Genomic DNA, 22,349 nt, shown 5'->3' on the forward strand with positions numbered 1-22,349 from the left:
TGCTGCACTTGAGGCTGTCGGCTGAGGTGTCCTTCGTCACCATGGTATCGGTGTGCTTCAAACTAATAACGAATTTGCCAACACAACACTCCTGCTAATACTCTCAACTCCCAGCTGGGGAGGCCGTGTCACTGAGATGCAAAGTGGCTTATCCAAGGTCACCCTGTAAGTAAACGGCACGGAGGGGAAAAGCGCTCGCCTTTATCAGCCCCCAGCCTTCCCCAGTGCTGCTTGTACCCCTTTGGGAAGGTTGTGCTGATAGAAAGGTCTGTGCTGAAGATACGGCTGGACCTGCCGGCTGGCCTCTCCTGCTCTCCAAACCATTCTTCCTAAGGGAGAAAGAACTAGATTTTTTTTGCTTCCCGGGACCTCTGGGAAAGAGTCGGGCCCGCGTTCACCCACAGCTCCTGCCACTGCCCGCCCTGAGGCTCACACCCCCGGTACGACCCCGCGCAGGGCGGGCTCTGCGGACCCGCAGCCCCACACGCTACCCCAGAAAGGCCCCGTGGCGGGGGGGCGCGGAGGCGAGGCGAGGCGAGGCCGGCGGCGGCGTCGTCCCGGGCCCGGCTGCGGGCGGGCGGCGGAGCGGGGCGGGGCGGGGGGCGGGCGGCGGAGCGCGGCGGCGGGAGGCGGGAGGCGGGCGCTGTCCATGGCCCTGCGGAGCGCGGGGCCGCCCCGGGTCCGCCGCGCTGCCGAGCCGAGCGATGGGCAACACGGTGCACAAGACCCTGGCAGGTACCGGCGGGCAAGCGCGGGGGCTCGCGCGGCCCCGGGGAGGGAGGGGGAAGGAGTCGCGCCGGGAGGTGCGGGGTTGAGCCGGGCGGGCTGTGCCGCTGCCGGGCTCCCGGCCCGGGAGAAGCCGAATATTCCCTAACAACGGTGAAGTGTTTGTTGTTCTGCGGAACGGTGCCCGCCGAGGCGGCGGCGGAGCGGTGATGCTCGAGCGGCGGGCGCAGCTTCGCCCGTGCGAGAGGGACGAGGGCGGGTGAAGCGGAGCTGTTCCCCCAGCTGAAGCAGCGATCCCCAGCCGTTCAGTCGAATCCTTTTAGGCGCTGTTTCCTTTCCTCTTCTTCTTTTCCTTTAATTTATAAAGCAACTTTTTAACGTGGAGAAAGGGTAGTTGTAGAGTGACGAGAAGAAGGCTGAAAGCTGGTCTGAAATGTTTGGTAGACTGCCCTGGTTTTAAACTGCCTTTATAGCCAATTCTGCTCTTATACAAGAGACAGACTGACTCTTTTCCTTTGCAAGTTCATAATCGTGAGGCATTTTCGTCCTCCGAGAAACGGCGCATAATACAAGCGGTGGTCTCTGTAGAGTCCACAGTATTGAATTACCGAGTCCTTGCCAGTTTGTATCTTCAGTTAGTTTGCTGTTCTTTCTTTCTTTGCTCTTGTAGAGCTCCTGCATTGCATCCTTTGTACTTCGGGCTCCCATAAATAAAAAGGGTATTATTAAACTTACTTAAAGGAGCAGGAGGACCTATTGAATGAACACACATGCCTCGCTGTAATCAGCCAGGGAGCTGAATATAGAAATAAAGAGAGGAGTTGATTTGCATTTGGAAGTGCCATATATTGTCCGTGCAAAGAGAGACCATTTGGGACTTTCAAGGCACAAAAGAAAGCTTGCCAGGCTTGTGGTTTAGCTATGAACTTGTGATTAGATTTACTAGTTGCATCTCTTCTTGTTCGCTATTACATTTCAATAGAAAATTAGCTCCTTTCACAATAAGGAAGTTTTCATTCTTTTAAATACCTCACCAGCTGGCAAGTGAGGCATTGTCAGGAGTGCCTGACCTTGGAGAAAATTCATTTTGTGGGTCAGCTTTTCAGCTAGAGGCGACATCAAAGGGCACATGCAAAGGGAAATATCCTTGGGTCAGGGCAGGTTACCTTGGGAAGACTAGAACTTCCCAAAGGAAAAAGGATCTATACCTGCTGGGACGTGGGATCTGGCTGTGAGCTCTGTTCCAGAAGGCTGCGAGCTGGTTGTATCAGCCGTTCTGCTTATTGCTAGAACAGTCTCTCCTGAGCAGCCTTCATGTGCACAGCCTTACACACGTGAAGTTAAAAAAAGGGATGACATCAGTTGTACCGCAGTTCTGTGATTAAAGAGTTCCTAAGCAGGTCTTTCCAAAGAAGTTCTGAAGACAGAGGAAAAGTTTCCATGGGGAAAGAAAATAATAGGAAGGGGTGATTGATGTAGACCTCCCAATTCAAACGTTGCCCCGGTGGCCTAGAAAATCTCTGTCCTCTCCTGCCAGGTGGAGACCGACTGTAAGGATTGCTTTGCTGGGGATAGTCCATTTGCAAACATTTGTCAAGTTGTGCAAGGCATAAACCACGCAGGACACTTGAAGACTGTTTGCAAATGTGCTGGAAGGTGCTGAAAATGTGTCTTTTCTCCAAATTCATTGGTGTTTGGCTTTTTTATGGAGTAACGAGAGTCAAAAGAAGCTGTTAACCTGTGGCTGCAGGAGAGAGTTTGGAAGTTTATAAATATATTTTGTCAAGTTGGACCCAGTTCAACAATTTTTCACATTGATGTGTTCGGATACATTGTTTGTCTTTCATTATCCAAATGGCATTACAGAGGGAAGCAGGTTTAGAACTGTTCTTGGAACAGTCCTGGAGAAAATGATAAAGTTTTTCTGGAAGACTGAATTGTTGGATGAAATCCTATTTATAAATGCTATGACTGTTTAGAGTTACTCAAAGATAATTAATTAGAATTATCTTGGCTCTTCTTCGTTCAAAGCACACCTCTTTCTTCACCCTGGCAGACTGAGCAATGCACTTTCATTCTCATTTTGACTAATAGAGGAATTTCACTGCCATATCCCATGGGCTGAAGTTCTTGATTAAAGAACCTCGACAAGCAGAACTCCCTTGAACTAAAATTTGCCTACCTGTTGTGTTGAATCAATTAACTGTAGAAGCCTACAGATGTTGCTCTCCTTCTGTCATTTCATTCATAAATAGCTGAAGGTGGAAAACATCTTCCCATTCTGATCAAACGTAGGGACCTTTGTCATTTAGCTCCTGGAAAAAAACAATCAACAAATCAGGTTTTCTATAGCAATACTCTTCTCAAATAGTGCAATTTGATTTTAAGTCCTACTGAACGCAGCTCAGTTCATTTTTCCACTGAAATTTGTTGAAGTGTGTTTTCTGCATTGGTGGCATCTTTAAATCCTTGCATAGCCTCACCCTTCCTCTCCACGTTTCCATCTAACGATGCAAGAGCACACGCTGTGGGTTCTGGAGAAATGTGTAGCTGGAGCTTGGGAAACTTGTGTTTGCCAAGTGTCTGATGGTTAACACACAATGGATGGAGGCTTTGTCAAATTAACAGCGAGGTTTCTAACCAGAGTGGTATTGAAATGAGTAATAGGCTCGGGCTAATGAAAGGCAGCTTCTATATTTGAACGGGTTGAGGAGGCATTTGAATGGAAAAGAGCTGAGATGTGTCAGATATGCTTAACAACGGTCCTGGGGTGGTGGTGGAAATTGCTCTTATCTAGATGACAGCTAAATGATACGTGACACATTCCTCTGGCAGGACAGTTGCCTCCTGGGGCTGGCCTGACCCTGGAGAGGGGAGCAGGACCCCCTCTCCTCCCGGCTCCTCTGCACTAACCCATTGCCAACCCTTCCTGCATCTTCAGTGGGATAATCTCCCACTGGGTCTCCAGGGCAGCGTGTGACTTTACACTCCGATGTCAATACTGCTTTGCCTCCCTCCCCTTACCACTGCCCATTGTTCGAGAGGATTTGCAGGCAGGTGATTAGGCAAGAGTGAATTCTTTATTATTGAGGCACACCGCTTTTCTGTCTCCTACAGGTGATAAACTAGGTGTGCAGCATTGCAGCCCATGGGTGGAACTTGTCCTGACTTGTAGAGTGGGCTGGGAAGCCACGTGGATGGCGATGGTGGATGGGTTGCATACCGACATCGGGCTTCATGGCTTTTGTGGCTGCTCTTACCTGTGGTGCTCTACAGAGGAGTTGCTCTCTGGAGTTAACTCCTCAGTGAGCGAGGCAGTGAGGGTGCACATCTGCACCCCAACATTTCCTACAGTGCTAATTTCTCTGTGCTAGTTGCTTTCCTTGGCAGATGCTTTAAACAGGGCTCAGAAAATGGTTAGTAGCCAGGTAGGGGCACGAGGCCTCCCCTGAAGATGCAGTGAGCTCTGGACTGGCAAGCTGGGAGAGGTGAAAATTCCCCTGGCCCAGTGAAGCCTTTACACAGAGCTGCAAGGTGCAGGAAAAAGCAAGGAACACCACCCAGAACAGTGGGGCAGACAGCAAGTGTCCTTGAGATGCGGGGCGAGCAGGGCCAGCTGCCACCACAGGGCAGGGCAAGAGGCACACACTGCCCTGAGCACCAGTAAAGGACTTTCCAGTTGGGATCCAGTTGTTGGTCCTGGCCCAAATAGGGTCATTGGTATTTAACAAAGGAGCCAAATTCCCTTTTAAGAATCTAGCTGGGATCTGATTGCAGTGCTTCTCCCACAGCCTTCCTCACAACTGCGAGGAATACCAAGTATGAGTGGCATTTGTGTCTGGTAAACACGAGGGAGAATGGGGCTTGTTCTGGCAGAAGTCACTTCAATTTCTTATTTTCAAGAAATTATCTTGTATTCTTAAGGAAAAAAGAAATGCTTTTAATAGTTAACTCTTTCTTAGCAATTCAGAAACCCCAAGTTTAGACCTCCACCAGGCTGATGCTCTCATCTGCTAGGCTTTTGCAAAACAGTGATGGCCATAGGGTTACAGTTACCATAGAGCAGCAATTTATAGCTTCTGGGTAAAAGATGATGTTTCTGTGCTTCCTTTTTAAAATACTGCTGCTTATTATCATAGCAGAGACAATTCTTTTGTAAGAAATCAGTAGCAAAACCCAAGAAGACCTCCCTGCCTTTTCCAGGGGCAAAAATCTCGGCTCTAAGGAGCATTTCTGTTTAGATTTGTTCTCTACCTCCACCCTCCCTTTAGCTGCTAGCAATGCAGAGTAGGAGGAGTTCTCAGTATTGTGAATAGGGAATTAGTTCAGTAAATTGTTTGGTTTGGTTCCAGTCTCACTTCAACAAAACTGCAAAATAACACTTCAGGTTGTTCTGGTTTGAGTGAAAAAGGTACCTGTTCAGACCAGCTTTTGGATTGGGTTTGGTTCAACTCTGGTCAACAATGATCACATGTGTTAATCTTGCCTCCATAACAGCCCAATTTTGCCTGTTTTTCTGCCTCTTTTAGTCTGGAAGTCGAGGTTTCTAGACTGTCACTGATTTTTGCTCATGTATGTAAGGGAGGTAGGAAACACCGTTTGGCTCACATAGGTATGCAAGAGTTAATTACTCAACATGCAGGCATGAAGTCTCTCTGGCAAGAAGGTTGTAGAAGTGCAAAAAACCCAGATTAATTTGCTGCCTCTCTTGTAACTTTCTGCTTTTCCACTCTTCAAAAGGAAACCTGTGAAACTGCTCAGCCTTCACTGTGATTTAGAGCTGGAACAGGTTGATCGTATACCGAGGACTATCTTTAACCAGCCTTGCACAGTACATACCCAAAAATGTGCTGCAGCCAACTGGCATGATTAATTCAGTGCTACCATTGGCATCTCGGCTGTTGAGACTGGAGAAACAACTGTACTTGAATCCGGGAAGGCATCACCTAACAAGACGGTGCTAAGTGCAGCTCTCTGTGTCATGCCCCGTGTGCTGTCAGACTCACGCTGCACGTTGCCAAGTGTGTCATTAAAGCAGGAGCTTGTCGTTGCTCTCCACTCTCTCACCAGATAGTGCTGGGCAGGTGCCTTCTGTTTTATTCTTTACTCTCTAGAGGGGAATGTCTTTATAAAGCAGGAGGATGTATGGCAAACAGCACTTTCCTCCCCGCTCCCTTATTTCTCTACCTAAGTGCCACAGGTCAGAAGGACCTGTGTGTCACCACCTCACCCTACTGTAGATGCTTAACACCATACCCTGAAGTCTGTGAATGCAGGCAGAACTCTCTGATAGCACTCACCCCAGGCAAAGGAAATTGCTGCTTCCTGACAACCTAGGAGCTTTTAAAGTATGTTTAAGGTGTTTAACTTTAGGCAGTCAAGTTTGAATGTTCAGGCATTAATGTTTACCTGGCATGAAAAGGATGAGTCACCTTGAAGTTGATTGCTGTGCTTCTCTTCCCATTCTAGTAAGGATCCTCCTTGGGTATCCTGTTCAATGGCTTTGCATTTAGGATTGCACCTTGGTCCTTGTTAGTTCCAGTGGACTTTGCATTCAAGCTCAATGAGTTTTGGAGTCACGCTCTTGGACAGTCAGTGTCCTGCTGCACAGTTTGCCTTGAAAGGAAACATTTCCCTTCTCATCAGCTTCCCACTGTTTACAGAGCCTATCTGTGCGGGTTGGTAGCTAAAATAAGAGCAGGCTTTCCTCAGGTGGAGTGTGGACGTCACCATGATGGATGTGGTGGGCTCAGGAGAGAAGCAAATCTGCTGAACCAGGCAGGGGTAGAGCTAACGAGAACCCAGGAGAAGGGGCTCACTTGCAAGGTGGGATGAGGCCGACTGTGATCTCCTGAGACACGTCTCAGATCACATCTGAGCTTCTTTATGGGGAAGGTGTGTGCAGTCTCCTCCATCTTTCCTGTTTGTATTTCCATCTGTCTGATATCCTTCGTGTGTCTCCTGTCTGGTGCCCGGAGCAGTCTGGCATCCCCCTCCTGCTGCTGCTTCTTGCCACGGCAGCCAAACCACATGGCTGACTCACCACCTGCACCTTCCCTGCTCCTAATGAGCTCCTCAACCACACTCGTTTGGGGCTTCCTGGCATCAGCCTGGCTGGTGAGCCACTCTCCACACTGCTCCCAGAAGCCGGGTGTGTGCTCATTTACCAACAGGAACAGAAAGAGGTGGGAGCCTGAAGGGCTGTTGGAAGGATCCTGGCTCCATGTCACGTCTCAGGGAGGCTTCTCTGACTGCAGCAACGGGAGGAAGTTTGGCTATAGGAGCATTTCCATACTTTGTTCCGTCTTCTCATTTAGGCAGCTTCTCCACCCTTGCCCTTGGTGTCATTAATCTGCTGGCTCCTGGAGGAGACTGACTCTGTATCGCTGTGTGTATTTGATGTCCCCAGTGCCCTTTGCTTGTGAGGTCCTTCCACTTCTCTGAAGACCTGCCCATCCCACCTCTTTGCACGCTGCAAATACAGCAGGTGATGTGTACCCATGGGAGGACATGCTTGGTGGGAAGGAGATGCTGTTTATTCTGGATTGTTCCATATCTTGATGATGGCTGTATTCCCCCCCCCCCCCATATGTTAAAAAGGATGAATCACTGGCACTGAGACATCTGGTTGAAAGCTTTATCTCAGCATACCTGTGCTCGCTTCTTCCTTCAGACCTGGATGCCCTGTTGTCTCAATTACCGAGTGCTGGAACATTAAATTCCCGGTATCTGAATAGCTGAAGCAGGGCTTTGGGGAGGAGTGAGGGAAAGTGATTTCTTGCTTGCTAATTCGTTTTTCCCTCTGTGTCCAGGGAGATATCTTCCTCTGCTTTGTGTAAGCAGGGCTTGATTTCCACGAGGAGTTTTTCCTCTCTCGGTTCTTTCAGACCTCTGGCAGTGGAGCAGCTCGGAGGTCTCCTACTGAGAGGATCAGACCTCATCCCTTTCCCTGCTCCAGCAAAATCATGCATTTTTCTTCCTTTCTACATCAACAGGACTGGTGTAAAGAAACCAAATTAGAAGATAAAAAATGACTTCTCACTTGCTGCTGGAATTGCAGAGCATTTGTTAAAGAAAAACCCTGTAACTACATTTCAAAGCTTTTCAGTGCAGCAGGGAAATCACATTTAAGATTCTTTTTTCAAGAGTTCCTGATGCTTTGAAGGGAGAAAAATGGCTGGAGTTGTGTTTGTAGAGTTGTTGGCTATACAGTTGCATGTAACAGATTTCTTGTTTCACTGGGGATATTTACATAATAATGAGACTTCTGTACTTTAGGAAATTTTCCTGGTTTAACCATCCATTTGTCTGTGGCTCTTGGTTTCTTGTGATTGCTCTGCTGATGGGCCTGACATCTTATGGCTAAGTGGGGGAAATAAGTAGATCACACAAAAATAAAGCTCTGTTTTTCACTGTCCGTGTAGCAATGCAGGGAAGATGGTCAGTCAAGAGAGAATTTCCCTGTGCAAAAGTTTTTCCATCAGGTTTCCAAAAGCCAGGGAGAAAAACTGTTTGGTTTTTGCCCTCCTCCGTAACTTGAATGTTAAATATGCTAAGCTGTGCCTTGACAAGTCAAAGGCAAAAGATAGAATATCCCATTTGGCAGCAGAAAGGAAATAATTTCATTCAGGTTTCTCTCTCTTTCCTCAGCGATAAGTAGCACTGTGGCAGCAGCTTTTCTCAGCCTCTTATCTGTCTTGGTCTCATCGGGGCACCGGCTTCTCAGCTTAGCATGTTTTATAATTGATGGAGTGGAGTTCAGAAGTTATCTCCTCAGTGTGATGCTGAGGTGGAAAGCCTAATTCCTAATGAGGGGAAATTGCTATTTCTTGAGGTCTTGAACTTGACACGGTCGGATAGAGCTTTTTTTGTTAACAGAAAACGCCTGGCGCTTCAACTCTGTCTGGTCTCAGATCCCACTCGTGGTCAAAATTGCTGCTAAGAGGCTACAGTGAATCACAGGGGTTTTTTAGGGGAAGATAAGACCAGGGCCTCTGAGCACATGAGCTCCAGAAGTCAACTGGGCAGGTTAATGCTGATGCAAAGCCTTGGTGGAGTACAGTAAATTGGAATATCAGTATCACTGGAGGTCTTAAAGGACAAGTTTGTCATTTGTTAGCTAGGAGTGGCATCAGTAGAGATGCCCCCATCAGAGGCTAAAAGTGGCCTAGATAATCTCTGCAGGCTCCTGCAAAAAAAGGTGAGCTCCCAAGAAGCACCCCTTTAAGGGGCTGTTCTTTGGCAATCCTTTCCTTAGGATGCTGTCAAAAACTCTGGATTACTTCATCCTGCAAAGTGAAAGGGTTTCTAAGTATGAAAACTGAGACCATTTCCTGACTGTTGCTTCACTTTTAAAGTGCTGGTACGTTGTGGTAGGTATGTTGGCTGCTTTGTTGTGTAGTGGCAACTGTGGGGCGTATAAAGCAGAGACAACGTTCATATGATGGTTCTTGGGGACCACAATGGAAAGAGTGGTTAAGTGGCTTGATTTTTTTCTGCTGATCAGTGTTGGATTTGCTCTAGAGCATGGTGTCTCTAGGGACTCCATGGCTGGCTGGTGAACATCAGGCTGGGGACAAGCCTGCAGGACATGGAGACACGGTGTGAGCTCTGCAGGAGAGCCTTGACATCAGTGAGGGCTGAAAAATAAGAGAACATTGAACCATGTGTGCAGGGAGGGAAAGCTCGATGCCAGCAGAGCTTCCTTGGAAGAAGGCTTGCAGCTATTTCAGTCTGCTAGGCATTTTGGTTGATCCCTCCCGGAAAGGAGATGTCCTGTGAGGAGTATGAGGCAGATCTTCACACTGGCATTTGATTTGTGAGTCTTAAATAGCAATAGCTGGGTGATTCGCCAGCAGCGGAACAGCACTGCTTGTGCTGCTGATGTGATCAAAGGGAGAGGCTGGGAAGGACAGACGCTTCACCAGGCAGAATTGCAAGGAAATCCACCTCGGTTAAAGTTTATAAAAGCTGATCTTGGCCAACAGACCCTATAGTGTGTCTGTAAATACCACAGCCTTGAACAGCAGTCTGCAGCCAGTCAGGCCTGGCCATGGCTGTTAAGAGGGGATACAATGAGGGCTAGGAAAAGGCAGAGCACGATGCGACCGCACACACAGAGAAAGAGACCAAATGCTGTGAAGTATCCAAAAATCAGTCTTCTGAGTCTGGGTGTTGCTTCCAAAAACGTGCGAGTGGCTCGGGGCAGACGTAGTCTCTGATTGCAGTTTGGTTTGCCCATCAGCAGTGTCGGTTGTGCTGTGCCACGGGTGCTGGCCTCGTATGGGCTGCCCTGGCAGCTGCCACCCTGTGTAGGCAAACCTATCTCTTCACCTTGTAGGCTCAGAGATCTGACAGTCAGTGCTTTGATACAAGACCCTTTGTATACATGGAATTCTGCAGGAAGAGAGATTTTTTTTTTCCCCCTGAAATGTGAATTCCTTCTTCCAAATGAGCTTGGTGTGTTGCTTACGTTACCCGCTCTGCAAAGGCGTGTGAGCGTGCCAAATACCAGTGTCTGCACATAGATACTGGCAATAACGAATCTGCTGTCCGTTTGCACCCTGCCTCGTTCCAGAATCACTTTCATGTCTAGACAAAGGATACAGCTCACCTACAAGGCACTCTGCTGTCCCCTCTATTTGTTGTGCCATCGCATAGTAATTAAGGTATTAATTTATTTTAAACAGTTCCAAGAAATGCTTCTGCAACCCCGATGTTTATGTAAGAGAAATTCATAATTTATTGAATTTGTGTGTGTTCTGCTGGGATTATTCATTAGAGGAACGTACTAAGTGATTTTTTTGTATCCTAGTAACCAACTGTGGTTGCTTTTCCATGAATAATCTTTATAGTTTAACTTGACCAGCCAAATCTGGAAGGGAGAACTCAAGTAAATTAAATTTATCAAGGCAAATAATTACAAGGCACAGATAGCTTTTTGCAGGTGAGGGAGAACAAATTTTTTTCTCCCTCATTTAGCTACATAATAATCAGATTGACAGATGCTGTCTGGAGAGTCTGATGTTATCGAGCAGAACAATAGTCGTTACAAACTCAACTTCAACACTCGATTTGTTTAATATTCACAATTAAGGAATTGGTTAAAACAGCCCTTTCTTTCCCCAAACAAGCAACACGTGGTTTCCAGTGCTTCCTAATAGCAGTGCAGATGAGTTCCCTTCTGTGGGGAGCCTCTGGTGGGGGTCCTGGCTCTGCTACGGGCTCATCTGCCTCATGAGGAAACTGTGAGGCTGAGTTTCCAAAGTGCTTTGTGAAGCATCCTGGCCCCACATGGAATGGACAAGAGTTTATCACCGAATACAAGTTTTCTTCCAGTTTTCTTTAAAATTATCTTTGATTAAACATTATCTCCTTTTGCAAAACTGAGTTTCAGGAGACTGTGTGTCTTTGGAAGTGCCTCTTGGTCTCAGAAATCTTAAAGGCTGGTTTTGGAAGCAAAACCAAAAAGAAAAGCTTGTTTCCCAGCTCCCTGAACGTGTTTGCTGTTTCTCCCACCCGCTTCAAGCATTCAGTTGACCATCTCTTAAGCAGAGGGCAGAGGTACATTCCTCCCAGAGAGGTCAAAACTGCTTCTCATTTTAAAACTTGTTTTCCAACCATCTTTTTTGTATGCATTCCTATTTAGCACATGTTTATACACTCGTGCAAAAAAAACCAACCCTGCACTCCTGTAAATACTGAAATCCATGCCAGTAGAATCAATCATCAAACCACGTCAGGCAGCCCTTAGCTAGTCGCTCAGATTTTCCTTTGAGATGAGATTAACTGTACTACCTCATGAGACAGTCCCAGAAGGAGGGAGAAGCTTTGTGTGTGTCTCTGGATCCTGATCATATTCTCCCCGTCCTTGATTTGCACCCTGCCTTGTATCTTCAACGCAGCCCTGCTTCAAGCAGTCCTTGTTTTTCTTCCTTTCCCACAGACTAAAGGTGAAGGGCAGAAATGTTTGGTAGGTCAGTGTCAAGGACCTTTCTGTCCTTATGTTCTTGCATTTTCTCTTCCTGTGCCTACATTCCTGTACATACAGGGCATCCCTTTGGGGTGGTTGCTGTTGTGCATCTCCAGCTGTCATTCATCACACCAGACTCATCACCTCAGGTCTCTGCCCTACTGAGTCAACACTTGCAAAGCTCTCCCTGTGTTTCTCAGAATCTTTTTGCCCCCTGGCTAACAGCAGTGCTGAGAGCATTACTTGTGTCTTGTCTCTCTCTATAGTAATGAAAGAGTGGCAATGAAGGGAGTGATGCTGCCTTGTAGCTTGCCACACGGTTGCCTTAGAGGTTTGGGGTTTTGGGGACCTGAAAGGCTCTTTCTCCAAGGAAGTGACTGTTTTCCAAAGGAGGTATGCGGGCAAGGCATGGCTGGGGATCCAACCCCAGGACTGTACTCATGGGGAATGGTCAAGACAGACATGCCAGCTGAGCTCCATCCTTCTGCTGGCCCCTTGCACCCCTGTGTGCACATGCTGCAGCGGGGCTTTGCCTGATGTGGGCATACAGGTCCAACAAAGAGAAGGAAGAAATATCCTCATGCCAAAGGCTGTGGGCCTGCCTTGCTGTCACAGAATGGGGAGCTGCTGAAACACTGCTATGAGAAATGAGGGATTAATGCAAGGCAGATGGGAAAGATGTGAGCAAAAGGCAGGGCCTTTAGGCACGGACCTATGTGTATGCCACACAACCAGAGAGCTTTTGTATACTGACCGTATGGCACTGCTTGTCTGCAGGTGAGGACTACTGGTGGCTTTGTAACAGCATGAAACAGTTCTGCTGTTGATCCTACTTGACCAGAGTGGCTTAAAAAAACCTAAAGGGGCACAGAAGATGCTGGAGTCTCACTGAGCTCTGTGTGCATGGAAAGCTGATTCCATGGTTCAGGAATCAGCTATGGTTCAGGAAAGCTTCCCTGAATTTGCAGCGGTCAGGCTGCTCTACCCTGGGTCTGTCAGTAGGCAGAAAGTTTAGTGGTCCCATGTCATAGGCTTGCTCTGAAAAGCAACCCCACTGTGCTGGTAATGAAAGAGATTTCTCATTGTGAACCAGTGGTTTTGAGCCTATCTCTGCATGGACAACAATGTGGGAAATGGAAGGGGTAAGGAGGTCACAGCAAGCCTTTGGGACATGGTGTGCATCCCAGGGTGGTGCTGAGGATGGACTGTGTCACTGTCCAGTCCCTTTCCCTCCTAGTATCTGCTATGAGCAGCTCTGGCAAGCAGCAGGTTGGTTTGGCCAGCAAAAGGTGATGAGTTTGTCTTTGTTTTGTGCTCCGGTCCGCTTGTCTGTCAGGAAAAACTCAGGCACACACCAAAGTACACGCTCGGGGCTGGAAGTCCTTCCTGGCTGACAGAGTTGTGCCAGGGTGGACGTTGGCCACTGTCATTCAGCTGATTTTCAGCGTTATTTATAGCCACCTTGAGTGCAATTTGCTTCAGCTGAAGCCAATTCCTCGATGTGCTGGCAGACAAGGGGTTGGGCGGAGGGGAACGTGCCTGCTTGGGGGGAATGTGCCTTTCTGTGGGATGCAGGGAGGTTTTGGGGAAGCTGAGCTTCTCCCCTTCTGCCAGCAGCAGATCGCTGCAATGACTGAGTTGATCAAGAGATGGCTTTCCCACAGCTCTTCAAGTGACCGCACAGATCTGGTTCTTCAAGAAGGTGCTCTGTGAGCCACGGCACCTGTAACACCCAGCGTTAGTTGGATTTGGGACCAAGGGAAAGCCCCTGTATGGGTCACTTTTGATGACTTCAGACTTTCTCTACGCATTTGGCATCCCTTGGTCGGCATGTTTCCAGCTCAGAGGTCCCTGGGAGAGGATGTGAGTGGCACACGCAGCATGGGAAACACTCTCAGTGCCACCTACTTCAAAGCAGCAGAGGGACAGCGTGTAGTCATGCTGCTGCCTGTGCTTTATTGTAGCCAGAACCACCAGAGGCTCTAAGCTGTCAACATGTAATTGGATATTTTTTTTTTGTCTGGTATTAAAATTTAGTTCTACAAAAAAAGAAAGAAAGAAAGAAGCAAAAGAACCACCCAAAGAGAAACAATTTTCTTCTCTCCACAGTTTTTTTTTGGTAAGTGATTTATAGGTGTGTTTTTCCAAGTAAATCCAAACAAGGCCAGCGAGTGGCTCTGAATTAGTTTGATTTGGTTAATTGAAACAAGAGCCATCTGGGTGGAAATGGGAGGGTTTAGGCAGCTGTTTCATGTGGGATTTCTAAAAATTCCAGTTTTTAAGGAGTGTGCTGTTTGACCCTACAGTGGGCTTTTATAGGGGTAAATCATCTCTGAAGGACACAAATAAAAGCCCAACACAAACCAACAAAAACAATAACAGCTTACAGCTCTGCAGTGAACTGGTTTGGAGGTACTGACCAAGTGAATGCTCTGTTGAGCACTGGTCCAAGCTCCACTTTAAGAAAGTGGGAAAACATCATGAACAGCAGCACTTTCTGTTTCCTGGGCCTCCCTGGCAGGCAGGTGTCTCTCACTGGTGAGGTGCCGTTTGTTTGCTGTATAATTCACACATTCACCTCATATCTTGGGAGCTCTTTCTTCCTCTAGGGGAGGGAGCAAAAAAAAAGGCTTTGGTTTGGGGTTGTTTTTGGCTCTGGCCATTAAGAAAAACAGCTGGCATTTATCTTCAGCAGTGCAAGGAGTTGTGTCTCATCCCCATCTCATCTCTAGATTTCTTCAGTTCACCTGCTTTTATCATCTCCTGGCTGTAGTAACACCAAGGGAGAGCAAAGGGAGAAAAATGTTGATGTTGACTTAGGTGTGCTGGGATCAAATCCCACTGGCGTTAAGAAGATTGACACAGAGGCTTAAAAATAAACATCTCTTGCTCAAATCCTAGGGGCTTTTTTTGGTGTTGAAATAATTGAAGACATTTGAGGTGAAGAAAGGGGCTGAGGTCATTGTGTGTCCAGTAATGGTATGAGTGTATTTACTTTTGTTTGGACAGTTTAACGTCTTGAAGTGGCTCTTGTTTCCTCTTATTAATTCCTGTAAATATCATGGAAAAGGATCTCACAGCTCGGCCATGCAGCAGCCAAGTGTTGCACAACCACTTGCCTCTCGGATTGGCTTCATACCTCAGCAGAAAACTATGCATTTAAACAAAAATTCAACCAAGGAAAAGAGGATGCTTTTATTATTTTTTCCTTAGTGGAACGTTTTCCTCCGTTTCTGGACCAGAAATGAGCTCTTTAAAAAGATTCTTATAGTCATTCCTCTTTTCAAGACTCTGGGCTTTATTTCTGAAGATGGGCTGTATTTAGAAAAAGCTACAGCTTGTTTCTCTGAACATTAACTAAATCAGCCAAGAAAATGGGATGTTGTTGTACAGGTTGGGCTGTACGTGAGTTGAGTGAAGTCACCAGCCCTTCACGTCACTTAGAGAGTTTGGCCACTATTAAATGTACTTCAAATCTTCCTGCTGGGAGAGTGTTGGCCTCAGGCACCAGCCCACCCAGATCAGGCTGGACTCAGCCCCTTATGCAGTTACCTAGAACCCATTAGAGTTCCCACCACCACCAATCCCTTTGGGTTTTGTGATGCCTCCAGATCCTGTCAGAGTAGAATTGCTGTGCCCCCTCCCACTCCCCCCCCCATTTAATTATAACCAGTTATTCCCATCCTTTTGCCCTGTTTTGGATTCTTTACATATTGTTTCGGAAAAGCTTAGTGGAATCACAGCCTTTGTATATATAAAATATAGGATGATTGAAGACCTGGCCACTTCTTTATTTAAGTTTCCTCAGCCATGCGTTCCTCCCAGAGCATTTTCCCCTCTCGCTGCCAGGTCGCTGTTTAAACTGTGTGTAAATATAAAAGAAACTGTGTGGACAACGTTTAAAAATGCTGCACCATGTTGGGAGCAGGGTTTGCTGGAAAGAACATCTTCCTAGAGGCCTTTTTCCCCCCCCCCCTTTTCCCATGGTTTTCTGGTTCCCTTCAGATGAATCAAAAGCCCTGTATGGGTTCTACTGTTAAGTCTAATGGCTCTCTGGTTATCCATCTCTGTTTGGACTGAAATAACTCCACTGCTTTTCCTTTTAAACTGAATTCTTTCTTGTCCTTTGAGCACGGAGGAGTTATAATTAGGAAGGGGAAAAAAAGAGAGACCCTTAGAATCACTATGAAGGGAAGTGATAAAGACGAAAAGAGGCTTCTGTAACAAATTTGAGGCAAAGAAAAATAGCAGGTTTGTTCCTTTTATCATAAGGGTTGTTTTTGACCAATTTGAAGGCAGAAAAACGAATGGCCAGGCTCTCCTTTCTGTGCCTGTAGCATCGCTCAGAGTGCTCATCTCGCCCTTCATCTGCAGCTTTTCTTTCTCTGTAGTCCTGGATGATTTCTGTGCTTACAGGAAAGTTTTCTTGTGTCTTTCAGCGAGTGTGGACAACACACTGAGCTCATCAAGCATCTCAGCCTGAGCCTCACGGGTACACACGCAGACCCTGGGGAGGGCTCTGACAGCACACCTCGTGCGCTGGCATTTCTCCAAACAGGCTGCTTTGGAGGTGGAAAGGGCAGAAGAAGAAATTGTAAACAGTCCGAATTCAGAGGGACAAGGGTAACATAAACACCGGCTTTCAGGGGGGTTTCAGAGAACAATGCATCGAAAGTGAAGCTAAATTGCCACTATTACTTTTCAAACCTTGGGGATTTTTTCCCTCTGTGTTCCACCAGCTGCTTTCCTGGTGCAGTGCCTTGACACTGCCTGTCTGTAGGGGATGGGTGGGTTTCCTGCATCAGGGAGACAACAAAATTCTTTCCCTCTTTTTGTTCCTGTCTGTGCTGGAAGCGATGCATTGATGGGCTGGGGGAAGGATGTGCCAAGCTCTCCAGCACTCTTTCCATGAGCCCTGTATTGAAACTATGGGATGGAATGAAACTGCTGCTCTGAGGATATTAAAAGGGAACACACTGAATTCCCCAGTTTCGTTTAAAGCCGTTAACACTGGAATGACATGGTCACTATTTATAAACCAGTGTGCAGATGACTGGGTACAGCTGGTCAGAAGAAAAGGGGTTCAATAGAAACAGGGAATCTATTTGCATTAATGGTTTGTTACGTGCTCCTCTGGCGAGGAGGGAAGAGGGTGAGGGCATGGGCCTTTCCAGTGTTAGTGATTACACAACTCACGTGTTCTTGTAAATCACAGTCATTACTGGAAGAGGAAAACACTGGTTCAGGACAAAGCTTTTTAAACATATGAAAGATTGCTCTGAAAAACAGTTGCAAGCTGTTTATACTGTCTGTAGGGGAAGAATTGTCCTGGAAGTGAAGAGTTGATGCATAGAATGGAACTGGGGACAAGGAGGTAAACCCTTTTTGTTTTTTTTAATCAGAGAAAAATGCTCTAACTGGGTTCTTTTCCGTGCAGTGTGACTGATCAGGAACATACGAAGGATCTCCTTCAGACACAGCAACGGGGTCCCCTCCCACCTCAAAGTGAGGGTCCACATGGTGGTCACAAGCCTGGAGGGACCAGCAGCACTCACAAACACAGTGGGGGTTTTAGGTTGCCCATAGGCTGTGTCTGAGGTCTCTGCTGCAGCAGTGAACAGTGCTGGCCTGGAGTAGGGAGGAAAGCAACCTGATCTAGGTGAACCTGCTTTAGCATGGGGTTGGACTGGATGATCTCTGAAGGTCCCTTCCAACTCCTACTGTTCTGTGATACCATAGAGCAATGAGGCCATTGAAGACAAAGTCTTTCTCCTCTAATGACTGTAGGAGCTGTCATTAGAGAAAAAGGTGCCCTGACACATGCCCCATGGGCCTGTCCCTGTGTCAGGCTGTGGAAAAAGGGGATGCACAAGGAAAATGGTGCTTGACATACAGCAAAGCCACTGTTGGAATGAGATCCTTGGATATTGTCCTTCTAAGCTGGGTTTAGCTTGCAGTGAGCACAACGTACGTATTGCATCAACTTAGTGAGCTGGGGGGGTGGTAGTGGGCTTCAGACTTGCCCAGAGTAGCAGGCATTGAAAATAAGATGGTTTAGCATTGTAAATCCAGGGAACCAGGATCCCATTTCTGTGTGAATTCAGTACATCAAAGCAGAACTCAACTGCCCCAGAGAACAGGAGGGTTTTCATCCACACCTCTGCTCCTCTCCTCCTACCTTTGGGTCTCCAGCTGAGTTCATTCTTCCATACCAGTCTTTCCAGCCTGAAGTGTTACATCTTTTAGTGCTCTCTCCTTTATAGTGTACTTTATTGTCTGTTTCTAGGAAACAAAACACTAAATTACAAAACTACATATTTTAATCACTGACTGACAAGCTGAGCATTTAGATTCAGAAAATATTTAGTCTCCCAACCTCACAGTCCTCAGAAACCATTTGTGGAGTTGCTTAAACAGACATCAGCTGCTTGCTTCACGTTGCTTTTGATCACTGCCTGAAACTCCTACGGACTCTGAGTTTGGGACAAGAAGATAAAGTGAGCTGAGGAGCCCTCTTGCTCTCTCCAGGTTAAACTTAACTTCCTAAAGAAGGTAAAAACATAATACATCAAGTAAGAGGCACAGGTTTGCTCTTCTGGTGTGTGAAGTCAGATGTGTGACAACATAGTCCAAAAGTTCCCGGTAAGAGCTGTAGTAAGAGTGGCTGAGTGATTGGTTTTGACAAGATGTTTTTATCTTGAGCCAGTAGCCAAAAGTTTCATCTAGTTTTGCATCCCATATTTTATGACTTTCAAAGCCCTGAGATCTTTCAAAGGTCTTTGGCTCGCGAGCAGGGCCTTTGGACTGACACGAGCCAGTGGACTTGCGTGTCGAGGCCGTGTAACGGATTACAGTAAGCTGTGCCATTTCCAAGGCTCCTCGTCTATCATGCAGCTGCTTTCATCGCTCGCACCAAGAGACTTAAGCAGGGATTATGGCACGAACCCTGCCTTTTCTCTATCCCTCTCCTGCTCACTCTCGCTCTGTCTCTCATTAACCAAGTCTAAGAATTTGTTACTAGAGTTGCAGACTCATTGACCCAGATTCACTAATAATACGGGGGAGAGGAGACTTTTTTTTTCCCCCATGCTTAATCGCTGGCTTCTGTGTATTCTTAGTGCTATTTATATGCAGGAGAACTAAAAGCCTGTAATAAAGATGGGGCCAACTTTGCAGCAAAATTCATGCATGAAAGCAGTGAGAGGCACAACAGGAGAGAGACGGGGGAGCGGGGAGACGGAGATGAGCGTAGGTGGACTTACCTAGGCTTGCAGACCCAGCAGTAGATTTTTTTGATAGCAGTTACCCTGCTACTACAGCCTGATCCAAAAGACCAGATTGGTTTAGCTCAGGGCTCCCCACTCTGCTCTGAAAATGCCACACCACCAAAGTCATGCACCGGCTTCCTTTGTGTCAAGTTTGATTCCCTTTACCAAGTAAGCAGAAGAGATCTGGGAGGTTATTCCCACCTGATTCGGGAGAGCGCTGGCTCTCCCCAGTCTTTGAGGCTCTGTGATCACTTCTAGGTCGTGGAAGATTTGCTATCAGCACTTTCCATCCTTGGAGCAGGCCTTCTGTCATGGTTTATTTTCTGCTTCGAGCCAGCTGGTGGCTGTTAGAGAGAGACATTGGTGTTTCAGCTGCACTTGCCGTCTTTTGGCTCCCATGCTGCTGTCGTGACGTGACGTTCGGTTAACCAGGAGAGCTCAGGCCTGGCGTTGGCTTTCCCGTCGAGGCAAACGTTCTTTTAAATCATGTGGTTGAGTTTTGTGTTCATGTGAGCTCCCTGCTGCAAGGAAAAGGCTTCATTTGAAAGGAGCGGCGATGCAGGGGCTGGTTTCCTGAGGATGTGGAGGGAGACGGGGGACGGAGCAGCCTGGAAAGTATTGCAAAGTCCTGCTGGAATTGCCCGTGTTTGCTGGTTTGAGGATCAGGATCAGAACAAAAGGATTTTTCCCTGATGCTTTTCCCTCTCTGCTTTCATGGAGGAATGCCTGTAAGACCAGCAGAAATGTGTTCTGAGCCTCTGCCTAGGAACAAAAAAAGGATTTTGACATAGTTTTAAAAACCTCTTCATAAACTGTTCAGTTTCAAGCATTAGCCACAGAAGCAAGAGAGGTTTCTCATGTGAAAATCCTCATGGAGAGAGACACAACTTGGTTTGACGAGCTTAAGTCAATCCCTCTTCTCTGCCAGGGTTTTTTTCTTCTGGACTGTTTTGCAATGAAAAATAGTTTCTGGCCCTTCGATATTTGCATTGAGAGTTGCCTCAGTGCCACAACACACCTTTTTCTAATGAAAAAGCGACTTCTGTCTTCCTTCCTCCCCTCTTTCCCAAATGAATCTCTTTAAAAATGTCACATTTCCTGCAGTTCACCGCAGGCTCTTTGGTCTCCCAGTAACGCCTCGATTTCTGTATCATTCTGTTGCAAGTGGAGTTCTTTAATTCCCTGGAAACGTGTCTCAGGTTAGAGGACCGTGCAGGGAGACCTTTACATCAAAGCAGGGCTCTTGACTGGTCATGCAAACCACAGGAATTTAAACGGGGGATATTTATTAATCACCACGTTGATTTTTTTTCCCCAGTGTCTGAGCCAGCAGGATGTTTGGGAACAAAGCCAGTTTTTCCTAGCAGCCTTGTAGTGGATTTGGTAGCCTCACTTTGCACATTCACACTGGTGAGGGTGGAATAGATGCCACCAGCTCTTCCTGCAGAACTCCCCGACACATTTCTCTGTGTTTTTAAAAGAATAAAAGCGTCTGGGCAGTGCACTGGATTTATTTGTGAACAGACTTTTATGTGTTGTTCTCAGAAGATGAGGTTGTGTCAGAGCAGAATCCTGTTTGGCATTCCTGTTGCTGTTTGTTATCTGCAGTAGCAGCCTATAACCTGCTTCTTCCAGCCCCCAGCACAGCTCCAGCCCATGTGCTTCCTCGTGGCTTTGCTGGCTCGGGCCACACAGTGAGGACTGTGCTTTTACTGGGCCACACTGGGATTGACTGTCAGGCCTCAAGAGTTGTTTCAACACGCTTGCCACCGTGTGGTAAGCTTGACCTCATTGTCCCTGTCTGTTGGGATTTTCCTCCTCTCTCCAGGTGCCTTGTTTAATGTTCAACAGGGTTGTTGCAGCAGTGACCTGCCTATCTACTGTAATAGGAAAGAGTTCTAATGTTACAGATGAAGCAGCAGCCATAAAGATAAGAGGCAGGCGTGTCGGGTGGGTTCCCTTTTGCCTGTGCAGCCAGTGTTAACAGGTAGATTTCAGGCTGCATGCTGCTGCCTTTCAGCCTTGTCTCTGAGCAGCACAAGGAGACCACACTCCAGCTGTGTGCTGATGAGCTGCATCTCCCCTCAGATGCTCACCCACGGTACAGTGCTCCCAGGAACTGCTGTCCCCTTGCCATCCTTGCTTGATCTGCTTTGCATCCCTGTTTGGCACCTGGCTGACTCATCATTTGTTTGCTTTGGGATCCTGTTGTCTTTTGGCATGGGTTTAGCTGGGGAGGGTCCTCAGCAAGGGGTGATGGAACCCAGGGATGTCTTTTGATGCAGATGGTGGATTTACCCGTGGCATGTCTCCTCCTCCCACTCTCAGCCTGCCCTTGCCTTAGCTCTGCTGTAGCTCTGCTCTCCTTAAACATTACACTCTCCTCTCTCATTTTAGGGCTTTCTGTGGTATTATTCCTTCCTGCCTTGTCAGGGCAAGTGAACACAGGATCAGTCTGTCTTAAGGTCATTTCCCCAGCTAAGCAGCCTCCTCTGTCCCGCACCCCAGAGAGCAGCAGCTTTAGAGAGGGCTCTTGTTCTGAATTCTGTCTGCTGCTGCCAGTGGGATTACAGTGCCACAGCAAACCTGATGCTGTGAACAAATGGGTGCAGAGAAAAAACGTTTATTTTTAGCGCTGGAACCGTGATAAATATGTGGAATTTGTCCAGGGTCTGCCCGCTGTACCTTTTTGAAATGCAAAGTGCGTGCTTGTTAAAATACCTCTCCAAAGGTCAGCATAACCTAAGAAATGAATGTGCTGGCCTTTTGGAAAGCAGGTGAAGCTTCAGATAGAGTGTAATAGCTGCTTGCAGTTGACAACATGGGTCCCCATCACCCAGATCTGTTTCAGTGCCACCCATGTGACACTGTAAGGATGTGGATGGAAATGCTGCCTTGCCAAAAGGGCTGCTTCTGCAGCCTTCAGTGATGAGCCCCACACCAAAAAACTATTCCACTGTTGAGGTGAGGGAGCCCTGGCACAGGCTGCCCAGGGAGAGTGTGGAGGCTCCTTCCTTGGAGGTCTTCAGGACCCACCTGGACATGTTCCTGTGCGACCTGATCTACGTTGATCTGCTTCTGCACTGGGGTTGGACTAGATGATCTCTGAAAGTCCCTTCCAGCCCCTGCCATTCTGTGATTCTACCTCATATTTGCTGAAGCCCCACTTGTGTGTTTGAGGGACTCATGCTGCAAGCATCGTGTTTGCAGTTGGTGAGAGTAGGGATGAAAAATGGCAAACCCTGCAATGAAAAGAAGGAAAGTGCCGAATGGGACCTTAAAGACATGACCAGTGGGTTCATGTCCCATCTGATGATCTAGCCAGCCTGCTGACATGCTTTCAGGGCTTAGGGATTGAAGTGTTTGAGAATCTTATGGGGTTT

General features: G+C 47.2%; 1 protein-coding gene across 1 annotated transcript in view; it reads left to right on the forward strand.

The window, feature by feature from the left end:
• The first annotated feature begins 643 nt into the window (after positions 1-643).
• Positions 644-22,349, forward strand: part of NEURL1B (neuralized E3 ubiquitin protein ligase 1B) — a 36,560-nt gene continuing 14,854 nt past the window's right edge. Inside the window, exon 1 of the mRNA XM_062002901.1 lies at positions 644-735. Within this exon, the coding sequence (XP_061858885.1) occupies positions 705-735 (31 nt within the window). The 5' untranslated portion in view covers positions 644-704. The remainder of the gene's footprint in view (positions 736-22,349) is intronic.

This window comes from Colius striatus, chromosome 9, assembly GCF_028858725.1.
Source record: "Colius striatus isolate bColStr4 chromosome 9, bColStr4.1.hap1, whole genome shotgun sequence".
NCBI lineage: Eukaryota > Metazoa > Chordata > Aves > Coliiformes > Coliidae > Colius > Colius striatus.